The following is a 16,824-nucleotide window of genomic DNA, read 5'->3' as shown; positions in this document are numbered from 1 at the left end:
AGTTCCTTAAAATATCTTTCAGACTTTGTGTCAGAGGTTGTTATTATTATTTTTTAACCAGCAGAGAACCTGGCAAGAGGGGCGTGAGCCACCGTGGGGTTGGGTGAGATGTAATGGAGTAAAGGGGGCCCAGGGGCAGAGGACAGGGCTCGGGGCTGGGGCACCGGGGAGCGTGGGTGGTGGGCGGAGACTGAGAGCTGGATCATGTTTTCCCTGGAAAGCCACAAGGGTTTGGGTATAAAACGTGCAGGGCTATTCCAGTGTGGTGGTTACTGTGCGTCCGGACAGAGGACAGGGCCGTGTCTCCTGCGCACGCCCGTTGCTGTGTCCAACCCAGGCTGAGAAATGAGTCTCTTGTTGGGCATCTCAGGCCCAAAGAAGTGTAACTGAATACAGAAAGCAAAGAAGGCTGTGTCTGGCCTGCAGTGCCCACCGAGTTTTGGAGAAAGTTCACTGGTTGGGACCAGCTTCCACGCTCTCTGCTGGCGTCTGGTGAGCGTCTGTTGAGAACTGCTGTCATCCGTGATTTGGCTCCTTCTGGGCGGTTCTGAAAGGGGGTGGTGCCTGGTGCCAGGGATTTTGCTACAGATGTTTTTCCTGACTTTGTGTTCACTCTGTAAGGAAACGCAAAGAGGGAAATGGACTTCCCGCTTAACCTGAAGTCATGCCCCGTGATAAGCAGTTTCACTTCCTGCGTGGATAAACCCTGCAGGCCTGAAGGACGGTTGGGGAACATCTCGGTGAAACCCACCACCCTCCTGATTTACGGGAGGGCCAGCTCTTCCCCCATGTGACTTGTGTTTTGGACTCAAGTGTTTACCAAGAGTCTTGGCAACAGTCTTGGTTTCAGCCTGCAGATATCTGTTCAACACACACACACACACACACACACACCACCTCCTGTGTCTTCTGACTGAGCCAAAGCTGATTGATCTAAGTATAAGTCAAGTTTTGCAAGTTCACAGAGCCTGGGGACATATGGGCCATCTTATTTGAGAGCTTACGACCTGGAAGGTTAAAGTGATACTTCAGCACGAAATCCAGTGCCACAGGCCGACTGAAATAGTGATTGCAGCCCCGGCCCCAGGCAGTGGCTTGGAGGGGCCAATGTCTTCATCCTCATCCAGGACGTCTTTCCTAAAATCCAAGCCGGACAAAGTGCCCAAAGTCCAGATGCTGTGACAGCTCTTCTGTCTCACCTCCTGCTTCCCGTCATTCATTGCTCCCTCGTTTTACAAAGGAAGGCCCCCTCCGACTTATCTCGAGTCATTTTGAGGGCCTCGGTTCTCCAAGGCTTTGGTGTAAAGATCACTGTAAAATGCGTCTTAAAAATGATTGAGAACCCACGAGCTCTACCTCTTGATATGTACTGAATTTGAAATTAAGGCAGAAAACTTGTAACAAGAATACCCAAGCACATATTCCAGTAGCTAATAGAGCTAACGACCTCACACAGCGTACAGCCCCTGGAAAATTACATCAGACATGAAAGGAGTTTTCCTTTAGAATGTCAGGCCATTATTTAGGGTGGCTGAAATTCCATCCTTTGCAGCCGTTTAAATTAGGAACCGTCTAAGACGCAAACCTCAAAATGTGTGAGAGGCTACATGTATTTTTCAAAATTCTTTGGGGGAAAATCAAGCAGAAGATACAAAGACCCCCGAGGCAGGGCCACCACAGGTGCCCTGGTATAGCTGTAGCTGCCGGGTTTCAAGGAAACACTTCCCTCCAGGGCAATAAATATTTCCTAAACCACCACACAAGCCATTGGTGGTTTCATCCCTCACTTGAGAGGAGGTGGCCAGCTGGGAAAAGAGCCTGGTTCCTACGGGAACTGTAGTTTCTTGGCACCTGGAATTGTTGGGAGAATCTAGCCCAGCCATCCATGGAGGAGTTCCCTCCAGTCGGATGGAAATACTCCTCATCTTGGAAGGGTAAAGCCCGGAGATGTCTGTTCGATTCTGACATAGCGTCTTAGAGAGGAAGCGGTCACCACAGGGAGGTAGGACGGAGGCCCCTCGGTCCGCTGGTCCTCGAGGGGCCGTGTCTGGTCAGCAGATCTCGGTCAGCAGGACAGATTCCCATCTGGATGGCGAAGAGCAGAACCAGCAGGGATTTCTCAGCACATGGATCCGCTCAGGAGTAGCCCCAGCACAAAAGGGATCGGATTTCCATTTCTTCCTAGATCTGCTGCCAGACAGGGCCTCCGCCTCTTGGCCGAGCCTCTCTTGGTTCATGCCTGGCAGCGTGGTCCTTTTTGGTTTTTTAAACATTTCACTTCTTTGTTCGTGACAAGCTTTGAATTTTATAGTTATCAGATGGAACGGTCCCTACACAAGTAGATAGCTAGAAGAAAGCAAAATAAACTGTTCAGGCAGGAGGCAAATGGTGGTGTATTTTCAGGAATTCTGTTTATCGGACTGTCTTCCTCCAGTTCTTGATGTGGACTCTGTGCCAGAGACAGACATAGAGAAGTTTCCAGATTAAAGTAGAGGGCATATATGGCTGTGATTGTCTTCAAAAATAACCTTTTTCCTCTTTAGAATAGTTTTAGATTTGCAGAAAAATTGTGGAAGGACGGTTGGGGAATTGTACAGAGAATTCCCACCCCTACTCTCCGCTCCTACTGACATCTTCCCTCAGTGGCACGTTTGTTACGATGAGTGAGCCAATACTGACGCCCTGTTACCAACTAAAGCCCGAACTTGGTTCACATTTACTTTGTTTTTACTTAACCCCTTTGCTGTTCCAGGATTTCATCCGGGATTTAGTTTCCATGTCTCCCTAGGCTCCTCTTGGCTGTGACGGTTTCTCTAACTGTTTTTGTTTTTTAATGGCTTTGACAGTTATTTTTAAATGTATTTTTATTGAATTTATTGGGGTGACATTGGTTAATAAAAGTACGTAGGTTTCAGATGTACAGTTCTATACTACAGCGTTTGTATATTGGATTGTGTGATCACCGCCCCAATAAGTCTTCTACTGTCACCGTTTACCCCCTTTACCCTCTGTAGCTCCTCTCACCCCCCTTCCCTCTGGTAATCGCCATTCTCTTGTCTGTGTCTGTGAGGGTTGTTTTTTGTTTTGTTTTGCTTTAATTCCTTGACCTTTTCCACCCAGCCCTCCAGTCCTCCTCCCTTCTCACTGCTGTCAAAATGACCTTGACGGTTCTGAGGAGGACGGGCAGGTTTTTTTGTAGCGTGTCCCACCGTTGGGCCTGGCTGAAGTTTTTTCTCATGAGTAGACTTGGGTTGTCGGTTCTGGGGAGGAAGACTACAGAGGGGAAGTGCCATTTGCAGCACATCACATCGAGGATGCATTCTGTCAGCGTGACGTACTGCTGGTGTTGACCTCGATCATCTGGGTGAGCCAGTGTTTGCCAGTGTCTCCACGCCAAAGCTTTCCTTTTATTTTTCTTTCCACGCTGTCCTCTTTGGAAGGAAGTCGCCGTGCGCAGCCCGCGCTTACTAGTAAATAGGGTGAGTGATGCTCCCTCCTGAGGGCAGAGGACCCACGTTCATTACTGGGGAGGTCTGTCTGGTCTCCCCCTTTTATTTAATTATTTATTATATCCGTATAGACGCCTGGACATTTGTTTTATACTTTGCGTTACAATCCAATGGCACTTCACTTGCTTTCTTGCTCCAATTGTTCCAGTTGTGGCCGTTGGGAGTGCTTCCAGTTGCTCCCATGTCTCTGTGGTACCCCCATCTGTGTGTGCATGTGCTGTGTGTGTGTTATATTTTGTCCCAGGCTCATCTGACATGTTCCTTGCCCCACTTGAGAATCAGCCATTTTTCCAAGGAGCCCATGTTCCTTTATTGGAAAATGGAATTAAGGTTGCCTCTCTTTCTTTCTACTTGAAATTAATGAATCAGAGGTCTTCACACCTCGGAAATGGTAAATTTCTTTTTTATTGAGCACTGTTATCTTTGTGTAGTAACAGTGCCTCGCGGTGGTATAATAATTCCTTATGAGTGGGCCGATTTTTACTAAGGACTCGTTACAGCAGATCGTCTGAAATTTTTTAAACTGGCGTTTACACTGCTGTTTCTGGAATTGTGAGGTGTCCATGGTGTCCTAGGTGGCTACGCCACAGGGGACTGTCTGGGGAACCTCAGAAACCACTTTGCTTAATATTGGGACCAGCGAGTCCCTCCTCCTCATAGAAAGCTAAACATTGAAAGCATATGGCTTTGTTACCTAATGTCTCGCCATCAGGGAAAATGAAAGGATTTGAACGGAGGAGCTGCCTTTCAGGCCCCTTGTTGCTCATGGTACCCAGGGCTTAATCCCAGGTGTGTTTTTATTTTATTTTCCCCCCAAAACACCAGAACATTTTAAAAATTAACTTTGCATTTAAGACGCGAAGCAGTGAACCTAGAAGTAACAGCATGCCCGGACCCCCGTAGGGCTGTTCTCACGCTCTCCTTCCCCTTCAGGTCTGACCGAGACGGCGTTCTTCAGCTGTGAAGCCCACAATGACAAGGGCCTGGCTGTGTCCAAGGGCATTCAGGTCAACATCAAAGGTGAGAAGCAGGGCCAGTCCCTGGGAGGGGTGTGGGGGAGGACATCCAGAGCCCTGGCTTCCCCACTGACTGCCTTTGTGATCTTGGACAAGTCACCGACCTCTCTGGCTGGTGTTCCCCTCTCTAAAATGGGGATCATTACACAACCTACCTGGTCTGGAGGCTTAAATGAGATCACACCAGCCCGAGTGCTCACAACAGTGCCTGGCACATAAGTTTGCTAAACATTTGCCAGTTTAGCTCTTCGGGGTCTGGAAAGAAAATAGGCTGAAATGTTCACCATGACTATCTTGCCCATCTCCACTTCCCTCTTCCAGCCTGAACCGGTCCCCATTAGCCCTGAAGAGAGCCTGGGTGGGGGCAACTGCCGTTCTTGGTCCAGGAATGGGCTCCGTCCCTCCCGGGGCAGCTGGGGTGAAGCAGTCCTCCAGCTGCTGCCCCGAGGCGGGCGAAGAGCAGGCCAGGGTCACTCTCCTCCGGGCCCAGCCTCCTGTCTTTCTCTCCTCACCTCCCGTCCCTTTGCTTCCACTAAGCGGGGACATGAGGTAATGGAAGGCCCCAGCTGGTGGAGACATTCCAGTCCAATCCACTGCCTCATCCTCCTTTTTCTGTGGGATCAAAGGCATTTAAGTCTGAAACCGAAAACGGGAGGAAAACCTAAAACCTAGTAACAAAAACGTACATATTGTCTGTTTATCCCTCTTTCAATCTCCTTCCTCACCCGCTCTCACAGAAACTCGGGCAGGTTTAGGGTTTCAGTGTTTGTTCTTAATGAGGGGCCCTTTCAGAAAGTTCACCCCAGGAAAACCTGAGCGCAGGGCGTGTGGGCGCTGAGGGATGGGCAACTTCCTTCCTCCAGCCCGAAGCCCATCATTACCATTTTGCAAAGCTGGTAATTGCCCTGTGTGGGCAATTTCAAAGATTCACGAGTGGGCATGCATTTATAAAGTCATTGTCAGCAGGTATAAGCATCTTAACATTTAAAAATCCATAAAAGGTGAAGTACTTCTTTAGTTTTTGCTTCATACAGACTCTCGGCTAAGATGTAAAGATAAATAAATCCTGTTTCCAAAACTTAGGCTTTTGGCTCTTATTTATTTAAAAATTTATGTGAAGCCAAGCCTCCCTCCTTCCAGTCTGTTGTTAACTGTAGCATCCGAGGCCTAATTCTGATGTGGAAAGGCCGGCACTTTAGGACAGTTCTACAACCGCTCTATTTAGGGGAGTCAAACAGAATGCTTCTCTTTCCCCGCCTCAGCACGCTGTGTGTCTGCTGGTAAAACTGGAACTCCTGAACGTGGCCCCCCGTGTGTGCCTAACGTGGCCCAGCCCTCCTACCCATCCTGTCCTCGCTTCCCCACCTCCATGCCCCCCCACACCTCGCCCGCCCATGTCACCTCATTTAGTCCTCACCACCGCCCCCTGGAGCAGGGCTGTTACTGTCCCTTTAACAGAAGAGAGAACCTGGGGCCGCATCGCAGGCCAAGTGGCAATCACACTGGGCTGCTCGCTGCCTCCTCAACCAGCCGCCCGTGTCCTGTGGAGCGACAGGAGCTCTGGGGTCAGGCAGACCCGAGTTCAAGTTTCCGTTCCCCTGCTCGTGGCCTGTGGCTGGTTTTAACTTCTCTGATCCTCAGTTTCCTCATCTGTAATGGGGACGGTAAGACAACCCTTCTGATAGGGTTCTAATAATAAGGAAATGAGGTGGAGGCCATAACGGGGGGCACGTCATAAGCACACAGCATCATCAGTCACCATGTTTTACTATGTGTGATTATTACTGTTAAGAGTTAAATTTAGCACAAGAAAATAAGACCCCTCCCCCAAACTTCAGATTCTTTTTAGATTCTGATTGAAACACATGTCCATGTCTCACATGTCGCTGAGGACATTGCACGCTCATTATGCCCACCGCGCCCCCGCCCCCCCCCACACACACACACAGAGCACCGGCAATAGGTTCTTTTGCTTGAACTGACTCTCACCTTCTTCCTTGGCCTGGAAATTTCTACCCCTGTACACACACGTGCACCCCATACTCTGTGGTACCCCTCTCTTCTCCACACCGGGCCCTCTTAGCCTCTGCTCACATGGGTCTCCCCAACTCAGGCAAGAACCCCGCTAGGACAGGGCTGTGTCTCTTCTTCCCCATTTATTGCCCAGCAAGGTGCCTGCACACAGTAGGACCGTGGGCAGTAAAGGAGCTGGGCCTCTGCACATCCTTTCCCAGCTGAAAGCATTCCCTTCTTCAGTGGGCAGGGAAGCAGGCTGGGGCCCCCTTCCGTGGCCAGGCAGAGCGCCCCGTCACCGGAAGGCCTGTCTGCAGGCTCACGCAGTCAGCCTCAGGCATAGGGCGGCTCCTCTTTGAAACTTGTGTTTAATTTTTCTAATCGTAAGACATGGAAACTGATGTGGTATTGATGTGTCTGTTTGGTCGCTTGGCCTCCTGTGGTCTCTAATTGCATCTGTGTGTCTTTTTCATGTAGTCCTTCCCTCCCCACCAGCTGAAGTCAGCATCCACAACAGGAGCTCACACGGTGTCCTGATCTCCTGGGTCCCGGGCTTTGATGGCTACTCCCCGTTCAGCATCTGCAACATTCAGGTAAACAGACCTGCAGGATTCAGAGGGAAGTGCCCGTTTGGTGCCCTGTGGGTCTCCCTCACTTTTTCTCCCTCCAGCACCTCTGTTGAAAGTCCTATCCTCCTCCCGGCTCACTGTGCACCTGCCCGCCCCAGAGCCTGCCTCCTTCCTGTGCAAGGCTGGGGCCAGCCAGAGGGATCTGTGAGGCCAGGGAGAATTAATTTTTAAGGTTCAAAAATGCATCCCTAAGGTAGGACTGGCTTGTGACCAGGAGTTCAGGAAGCCAGGTACTCGTCATCCTGGCTCTTCCTGGGCTGGTGGCCGTGAAAGTACTAGTAGCACCTTAGCCCGTGGTCCCCGGGGGAGACCTGGGCCTTACAGACCTTGCAAGTCTTCACCCATTTTAACCACCACCTCAACTGGTGTAAAATAGAGGTCAGCCATCTTGCAGTGATTCCATGCCGAGATGTAAACTCTGCTCTGTTAGTTTTATAAACATGGAAAGTAACCCAGCTGTTTGTTTCCCAAGTGCCCCGGCCCAGGGCCTTTGCCGACTCCCCACTGAACCCCACACCAGCACTGCAGGCTCAGCCCCGAGCGAGCGGCAGAGCCGAGGCCAAGCCTGGGAAGCTGAAGCCACAAGCACTGCTCAGACCCTCTGTGTCCGGAGAGACATTGCGTGTGGGAACAGGCAGTGAGCACATGTGGATTGTCTGCTGAAAACGGGCATGTGTTCTGCCTGGTACTTTATCACGCAGTAGGGTCACGAATTGTTCTTAGTCTCATACATGTCTGGTCTTATTAGTGAAAATGATGTCAACCTGACGGGCCATTTACACCCACTCACTGTAAGGAAGTGACTTCTAAAGAATTTTGTGTTGACAACCGGATATGGGTGTTGTTGTTGGATTGTCTGCTGAAAACGGGCATGTGTTCTGCCTGGTACTTTATCACGCAGTAGGGTCACGAATTGTTCTTAGTCTCATACATGTCTGGTCTTATTAGTGAAAATGATGTCAACCTGACGGGCCATTTACATCCACTCACTGTAAGGAAGTGACTTCTAAAGAATTTTGTGTTGACAACCGGATATGGGTGTTGTTGGTTTTTTTAAAGTATATTTTAATTAATTTCAGAGAGGAAAGGAGAGGGGGAGAGAAAGATAGAAATATCAGTGATGAGAAAGAATCATTGATCGGCTGCCTCCTGCATGCCCCACATTGGAAGTCAAGCCCACAACCAGGGCATATGCCCTGACCGGAAATCGAACTGTGACCTCCTGGTTCGTATGTTGATGCTCAGCCACTGAGCCACACCAGCCGGGAACAACCAGATGTTTTAATACCAAATGGAATTAGCCTCCCTGCTCTTGTTGTCTCCCAATGTTACCTAACTGCTGCTCTGCTTTGAAGAGTGAAAACATGCGCTCTTCAAATATTTAAAATAGCCTGCCCCTCTCCCCGCCACCCCCAGCCTTGCTAAGTTCTTGCCCAGCTTTGTAAACCTCCCAAGTACTGGTAAGTGTCAGGTCCTTGTGTCTATAAAATCTTCACCAGGGCTATTTTTTAACAGCTTTTTCTGGAGATATATTTCACATACCATAATATTCACCCATTTGAAGTGTACAATTCAGTGGTTTTTCCTCGAAGAGTTTGTGAAACCATCACCACTGTGTAATCGTGTCTGTATTCACAAGAGATACTGGGCTGTAGTTTTCTTGTATTGGCTTCTTCTGGTTTCGGTATCACGATGATACCGGCCTTGTAGAATGAGTTGGGAGGTGTTCCTCCTTTTCTGTTTCTTGGAAGAGTTTGTGAAGGATCGCTGTTCATTCTTTAAATATTTGGTAGAAATCACCAGAGAAGACATCTGGTCCTGAGCTTTTTTTTGTGTAGGAAGTTTTTTGATTACTTATTCAATCTTTTTACTTGGTATGGATCTGTTCAGATTTTCTATTTCTGCTTGAGTCACTTTTGGTAGTTTGTGTGTTTCTAGGAATTTGTCCATTTCCTTTGGGCTAATTTGTTGGTATACAGTTGTTCATAATATTCAAATTATAATCTTTTTCTCTTCATTGAGGCTAGTAGTGGTTGCCCCTTTTTCATTCCAGCTTTTAATAATTTGAGTCTTCCCTCTTTTTTTTCTTGGTCAGTCTAGCTGAAGATTTGTCAATTTTATTATCTTAGCGGAGTACCAACTTTTGTCTTTGTGAGTTTTTCTGTTCTCTACTTCACTCATTTCTGCCTTAATCTTTGCTTTCTTTCTTCTGTTTGCTTAGTTTTCTCTTTTTGTTGTTGTTCTTGTTTCTTAAAGTGGAAGGTTAGACAATTGATTTTAAATTTCTTCCTTTTTTATTATGGGCATATATACTATTCATTTCCCTCTAAGCCCTGCGTTAACTGCATCCCCTGAGGTTTGGTATTTTTTGGTGTTCTTTAGTTCCTCTCAAGTTTTTTGTCATTTGCCTTGTGGTTTCTTCTTTTCCTGCTGGTTATTTAGGAATGTGTTGTTTAACTTTACATGGTTGTGAATTTTTCAAATGTTCTTTCTTTGTTGATTTCTAATGTTATTCCCTTGTGTTTGGAGGACACACTGGTATGGTTTCCATCCTTTTAAATTTATCAAGGCTTGTTTATGGCCAAGCATAACTTCTGCTCTGGGTGGAATATACTCCATGTGCCCTTGGGGGAGGTGTATTTGGCTGGGGCTGGGTGGGCTGTTCTGCATCTGTCAGATTGAGTTAGTGTATAGTTTTGTTCAGTTCTTCTGTTTCCTTGTTGATCGTTTGCTTGGTGATTCTATCGATTATGGAAAGTGGGGAGTTGAGGTCTCAACTGTTATTTTTGAATTGTCTAGTTCTCCCTTCATTTCTTTAGGTTTTTGCTTCATGTATTTCAGGGTTCTGTTTTGGGGAACTACGACGGCCTATTTCCTATTGTAGGGCCATGACTGTCCCTATATAGGGACATAGCTGAGGCGTGGACAGCCCTTTATAAATGTTACCCAATTGCTGAGCTGTTTGCAGAATCCAAGAGGACATGAGGCTCCTTCCACACAAGGACGGCTGCCTTCAGGGGGACTTTGCGGAAGCGCTGCCCCGCCTTGAGAGAAGGCTCTCAGGGTAGACATGAGGTAGAGTGGGCTGGTTGGAAAACACCAGGTCGCCCTGAAGGTGGAAGGTGATGACACACAAACTTCACCTGCGCTCCCTCTCTCTCTCTTTCTCTCTCTCTCTGCACCTTGGCTTTGGGTGGCCATGGCCTGAGTGAACAATCACCCTTTGAGCACCAAGTTGCAGCCTGCCTTGCCTGCCTCAGGTCCTGTGGCACCGGCATGGGTATTCTGCCTCCCTTCACCCACTCTCCTTTCCATCTCTGGTAGGGTGACTAAATTTAGCAAATAAGAAGAAAGTAATCTTACAAGTTAAAGTACACGAGTCATTTTGTGACATACCCATACATATAATTATTTGTAGTTGATCTGATACTCAAACATAACTGGGTTTTTTACTTTCTCCTGCAGTCCTAACAGGATTAGTCGGGTTGGTTTGAGAAGTTATAACTTACATTCTGCAGATAAACGATATATCCCCATTTCTGAGGGGACCGAGGATAGTTTTGTAGCAGGTTCCCAGTCCGTGACAGTTTTAAACTCTGACTCGGTAACAAATGAATGTTCTGGCCGAGATTCAGATTTACGCGGAGGAGCACACACCCTCTCGCTTCCTGTGGTCCTGACATGAATTCCTTCCTTCACCCATTTTTGGGCTGCACACTCCAGGTCTATTTTTAACTGTCCCACGTACTTCTTGCCATCTCATTCCCTCTTTTCCCCCAGGACCCACCGAGAAGGCCTGTTATAGAAACCCCGTCCTCTTCCAGGAACGGCTCTCAGAGCGCATCTTGCGCCTGGAAATGCTCCACACGTTGCTCCCCAAATGGTGGATGGGGAGCCACAGGCTTCCTCCACCTTCGTCTCCAGGGTTGGTCACCAGGAAGGAGGTGCATACTCTAAAGTGAAGGAACAGAGTGACTTCTGCCAACAGCCAGGACCCAGAGGAGCATGTAGCTCACTGCGTTTCCCCTGGGGGCTCCTCAGGCCAACTGCGGCTTCTTGTCGCCCAGTGGAGTCTCCAGTTCTTAGTCAGAGGGGAGGGGAGGCCCCACTAGCTCAGTATCATTTAGCAGATTCAAAATTCCAAAATGTTATTGGGAATGCCCCTTGGCCTACATTTCGATACCTATACGCTGTAATAACAGCCTCGTTATCCACACCCATGATTGCTAGCCCATTATTATGAGGAATGGATACAGGGTTTAAGATATTCCCCCCAAATTGCTCTTGGTTACTTCTTTTTTTAAAATTTAATATTGTTTTGTCTTTTCTGATTGATAAGTACTCCGTGTCATAGAAGTTTTGAAAAATTGCAGTGGAAAGATACCCACTCTCACACATCCTCACTCACAGACAGGAGGTGTGCTGACTGGACAAGGGGGAGGTTTTTGCTGGGAACCCCCCTCTCCTGCCTGTGCTTACAGAGGACGCCTGGAGAGGGATGTGGAGAGACTGGTGGGTTTATGAAGGATGCAGAGAAGGAACTCAGAAAGAGCTGATGTTTTAAAGAGCTTTAGAGAAGTTTGGTGGGTGAGGTGCAATGACCCTTTCCTATGTCTCCCCACTAAGAAATGTCATAAAATCTGAATTACCTGTGTATGCCTTTGGAACGAATTTATACTGGAGTGTAATGAGAGGGGGAATAATGGACAACGTGTCCTGGCTAGTGTGGCTCAGTTGGTTGGGCATCGTCGTCCCATGCCCGAAAGGTTGCCAGTTTGGTTCCTGGTCAGGGCACGGGCCTGGGTCTCAGGCTGGTTCCCCCGGTAGCGGGGATGTGCAGGAACAACTGATTGATGTTTCACTCTCACATGATGTTTCTCTCCCTTCCTTTCTCTCTAAAAATCAATTTTAAAAATCTTTTTTAAAAATTAAGAACAATGGACAACACGAAAACATACTTTTCTCTCTAAAAATCAATTTAAAAAATCTTTTTAAAAAATTAAGAACAATGGACAACACTAAAATGTTCTTCAAGGAAGAGCAGAGGGTCCTCAGGTTGCACAATGAAAAGAAAAACAGATTAAAACAAGCTCCAGTATCCCATCTTCCAAAGTAGGATTTGGGAAAGGTTTTCTTTAAAAGTCTAGAGATAGTAAATACAGGGTGTCCCCACAAAAATGTATATACACAACGGATAGCTCAATTTTGAAAATGAAATGTATTTTAATAAACACCCCCTTTATTATTATTCCCTGTCTATACATTTTTTGGGACACCCTATATTTTAGGCTTTGCCACCCTGTTTCAGTTGACTTTGTTGCATATTCTGTGAAACAGCTGAAAGAAATGGAGACTTGAGGCGGTCCTGAGAGAGGAGGGGCTATTTTATAATGTGTTATAATAATTGTAAGACAGTGATGATCATTTGCTCTGTCCCCTACCCCAACGAGAACACTTACTTCAGGCCTTTTCCTCAGGTCCTCAATTGTTGCTCCCACAGCATGAGTAACACTCAGTAATGCGGGTGTGTGGCCTGGAAGGAAGCAGGTACTTCCTTCCGTGGAGAGGACGGGCCACGTGCACAGGATGCCTGAGAGCCCACGTCTGACATTCCCGCCACTTTACTAATGCCGGGTCCACATCTTCACTTTTCATTTAGGTCAAGGAAGTGGATCCTCTGAGTAATGGCTCCGTCATGAATTTTAACACCTCTGCTTCTCCACCTCTGTATCAAGTCGAGCAGCTGCGAGCTCTGGCTAACTACAGCATCAGCGTGTCCTGCAGGAATGAGATTGGCTGGTCCGCCCGGAGCCCTTGGATCCTGGCCAGCACGTCTGAAAAAGGTAATTCCTGGTGTTCAGAATATTACTTCTAGTGGCATGTGATTAAATCCTTCCCAGTGGCCTGATTTAGAGTTTAAATTTTGCTTTTTGGGTCTTTGTCTCTGGAGGAGAATTTTATGGAGGTGGCCAGTGAAAATGGGAAAGAAACTTATAAACTACATATAAGTAATATTTTCTTTTGCATAAAAAGGTAATAGCAGCACACTCTTTATAACATATATTATTTTTAATTAAGATATAATAATATAAAGCGTTACTACTCATAGCATCAAACTCAAGAAAACTAATGAGCCCTGGCTGGCTTGGCTCAGTGGATAGAGCATCGGCCTGTGGACTGAAGGGTCCCAGGTTCAATTCCAGCCAAGGGCATATGCCTGGATTGCGGGCTCAATCCCCAGTGGGGGGTGTGCAGGAGGCAACCAATCAATGATTCTCTGTCATCATTGATGTTTCTAACTCTCTCCTTCCCCCTTCCTCTCTGAAATCAATAAAAATATATTTTAAAAAAAAAGAAAACTAATGAATTTGAAGATGGCTAATGTTCACCAAACCCTATGTGCCAGGGACTATATTAGATGCCTGACGCAAATTATTCATTTAATCCTCATAGGAGCCCTAGGGAGTAGATACTGTTATCTCTGTTATCTTACTCGTTACATCTTTAAACTTTAAAGAATTTTTTGTGTGCTTTTGAATTCTGAGTTTTTTTTCCCTTTTCTATGAATAGTGAATTCTGTTAAATTCGAGTCACACAATTTTCATTCTTTCCCAGTTAGAGCTCTAGAATGATCACTCAGAACCTCTTATGTGCCCTTAACTCCAGCCTTATACCATCAGTGGTATAGTCTTAATACAGACAGTGCAACAAGTCCAAATCAGAAACTGTTAGGGCTAATCCTTGCACAAATGAAACTCTAGTGCCAAAATTGTGAAATACCTCCTTTTCTCAAATGAGGAAGAAAAACCTTTGAGAACAATATTTATATGCTGTGTTCCACTTTCATTGAGTTCAGAATACTTTCTGATTTCTTCTTTGACCCATTAGTTATTTAGGTGTATAACTTAGTTTCCAAATATTTGGGGGGAGGGAGTTTCTGGAGATCTGTGTAATGATTTCTAATTTCATTCTGTTGGAGACAGAGGACATAATTTGTATCACCTGAATCCTTTTAAATTTATTGAGACTTGTTTTATGGTCCATAATATGGTCTGTCTTGATTAATGTTTGGTGTGCACTTGAAGAGAATGTGTATTCTGTTTTTTATTAGATGTCATATTCTATAAATATCAGCTTGCTGAAGTTGATTGATCATGTTTTTCAAATAGTACCTATTTCTATCCATTATTTAGAAAGAAGCATTGATAATCTGCAGTTATACTTGTGGATTTATCTCTTTCAATATGCAGTTCTAGCAGGTTAATTTTTATATTCAAAGTATGTTTCCTTTAGGGAGCATAACTTTGGTCTTGCTTTTTAATTCATTCAAATATCTGCATTTAAATTGGGGTATTTAACTCATTAAAATGTAATGTGATTATTCATATTATCTTGCTTACAGCAAATTTCATTTACATCTTTAAACTTTAGGTTTAAAGGTTGAGTTTAAATCTCACATTTTTATTTTTCTGTCTGTAGCCCTCCTTTTTTTCTTTTGGGTTAATTGAATATTTTTATTCTATTTTCTCTCTTTTGTTTGCTTATTAGCTATAACTCTTGTTTTCTGTTTTGTGTTTGTGGTTGCTTTAGGGTTAATAGTGTACATGTTTAACCTACTACTGTTTACCTTCAAGTGATGCTATACCACTTCATGGGTCATGTTGGAACCTTCAAATAGAATACTTCCATTTGATTCTCTGATATTTACACAATTGTTGTTATCTTACTTTTACAAAATATGTTATAAATTCATACTACATTGTTATTACTTTTGTTCAAACAATCAGTAATTAGGGTGACTTATATAATTATAAAAATATATAATTATCCCAAAAGTAACCATTTCTGATTTTATTCATTTTTTGGTGTAGGTCCACATTTTCATTCAATATCATTTTCCATCTTAAAGGCCTTCATCATTTCTTGTAGTACATATCTGGTGAGGACTTGAGCTTCTGTATATCTGAGAAAAATCTTTATTTTTACTTTTTAATATATTTATTTTGCCTTTCTTTCTGATAGTTTTATTAGATATAGAAGTCTAGGTTCACATATTCTTACTTTCATTACTTTAAAAATGTTGTGTCGCTGTCTTCTTTCTTGAGTTATTTCTGATAAGGAATCTACAATCTTTATTTGTTCCTCTATATGTAATGTATCTGCATGTATTTTGTCTTCGGTTTTCCCTTTATCATTGACTTTGAGCAATTTAATTATGGTGTGCTTTGGTGTAATTTTTTTACTTGTGCTTGGAGTTCATTGAATTTCTTAGATCTATATGTTTATGGTTTGCATCCAATTTGAAAGCATTATAACCATTACTTTTTCAAATATCTTTTTCTATTCCCACCTCTCTTCTTAGAGGACTCAATTATACATGTATTTGATCACTTAAAGTTGCCTCATAGCTCATTGATATTCTGTTAGTTTTTCCCCCTGCTTTTCCTTTTTTTATTTTGGATAGTTTCTATTGTATTTTCAGGCTTACTGGTCTTTTCTTGTGCGATATCTAATCTGCCATGAATTTTATCTCATGTATATTTCATTTCTCACATTATAATTTTTGTATCTTGTTTGTATTTTTCATGTTTCTACTTAACTTTTGGACCGTATGGAATGCAGTTATGACTGTTTTAATGTCCTTGCTAATTCTAATATCTGTTATTTCTATGGCAGTTTTGATTTATTTATATTCCTGCTATGTAGAAGACTTTGCAGTTTCTTTGTGTAGCTGGTAGTCTTTGGTTGCACTGCCAACATTGTGAATTTATTTAACCTTGTGGAATGCTAGATATTTCTGTATTCCTATAAGTATTGAACTTTGTTTTGGGACATTGTTAATGTATTGGGAAAAGACTGATCCTCTTGGATCTTTTAAAATTTGTGAGGCGGGACAGGAAAAGTGCTCAGTCAATTACTAACCACTATTGAGACAAGACGGTTATGTGTACTCTGCCTAGTGATCCTGGTACCATTAGATTTTCCAGTCTGATAGCTGAGAATAGACAGTATTCCTAGCCCTCAGTGAGGCCCAGGCACTGTTACCTTTAATTCTTCCATGTATTTCTTTTCCTGTCTCCATCCAGAGCATCATAGTGACTCCATGGCCTTCTCTTGGGCATTTGTCTTTCTTGGTTTACTCCCTCATTTTCATGGAGCACATTGTCCATTAGCTTCAGGGAGAATATGTAAAATATCAAGACTATGGGAACTTGCATGTCTTTATGTCATACTGGATTGATAATTTTTCCTAATATAGAATTTTATGTTGTAAATTTTTCTTCCTCAGATTTAAAAAGTATATCTGCATTGTTTTTTAGGTTCATGAGTTATTATGGAGAATTCTGATACTTGAGTTTTCTATTTGAACTGTTACTTAGTTTAATTTTTAAAATAATTTCTCTCTCTGATCGCGGTGCTGTGATGGGCTATGATGTGGAATTTGTCATCATTTGTTTGTCAACCACCATTCAGTGGTTCTTTAGATCTAGAAATGCAAGTGCTTTGGTTTTGAGACTTTTAAAATATATTTTGTTATTGACTTCAGAGAGGAAGGGAGAGGAATAGAGAGAAACATCAGTGATGAGAGAGAATCATTGATTGGCTGCCTCCTGCACGACCCCCACTGGGGATTGAGCCCACAATCCGGGCTTGTGC

The 16,824-nt window shown here is 44.5% G+C and overlaps 1 protein-coding gene across 1 annotated transcript in view; it reads left to right on the top strand.

Moving 5' to 3' along the window:
* Positions 1-16,824, top strand: part of MERTK (MER proto-oncogene, tyrosine kinase) — a 104,462-nt gene that overhangs the window by 48,587 nt on the left and 39,051 nt on the right. The window contains exons 5-8 of the mRNA XM_014532311.1: positions 4,443-4,529; positions 7,016-7,131; positions 12,827-13,010; positions 16,128-16,135. Coding sequence (XP_014387797.1) covers positions 4,443-4,529; positions 7,016-7,131; positions 12,827-13,010; positions 16,128-16,135 — 395 coding nt within the window. The remainder of the gene's footprint in view (positions 1-4,442; positions 4,530-7,015; positions 7,132-12,826; positions 13,011-16,127; positions 16,136-16,824) is intronic.

The sequence above is a fragment of the Myotis brandtii genome, unplaced genomic scaffold (assembly GCF_000412655.1).
Source record: "Myotis brandtii unplaced genomic scaffold, ASM41265v1 scaffold879, whole genome shotgun sequence".
Classification (NCBI taxonomy): domain Eukaryota; kingdom Metazoa; phylum Chordata; class Mammalia; order Chiroptera; family Vespertilionidae; genus Myotis; species Myotis brandtii.
Note: the sequence above shows the minus strand (reverse complement) of the source record. Positions and strands in the feature narration are given on the sequence as shown.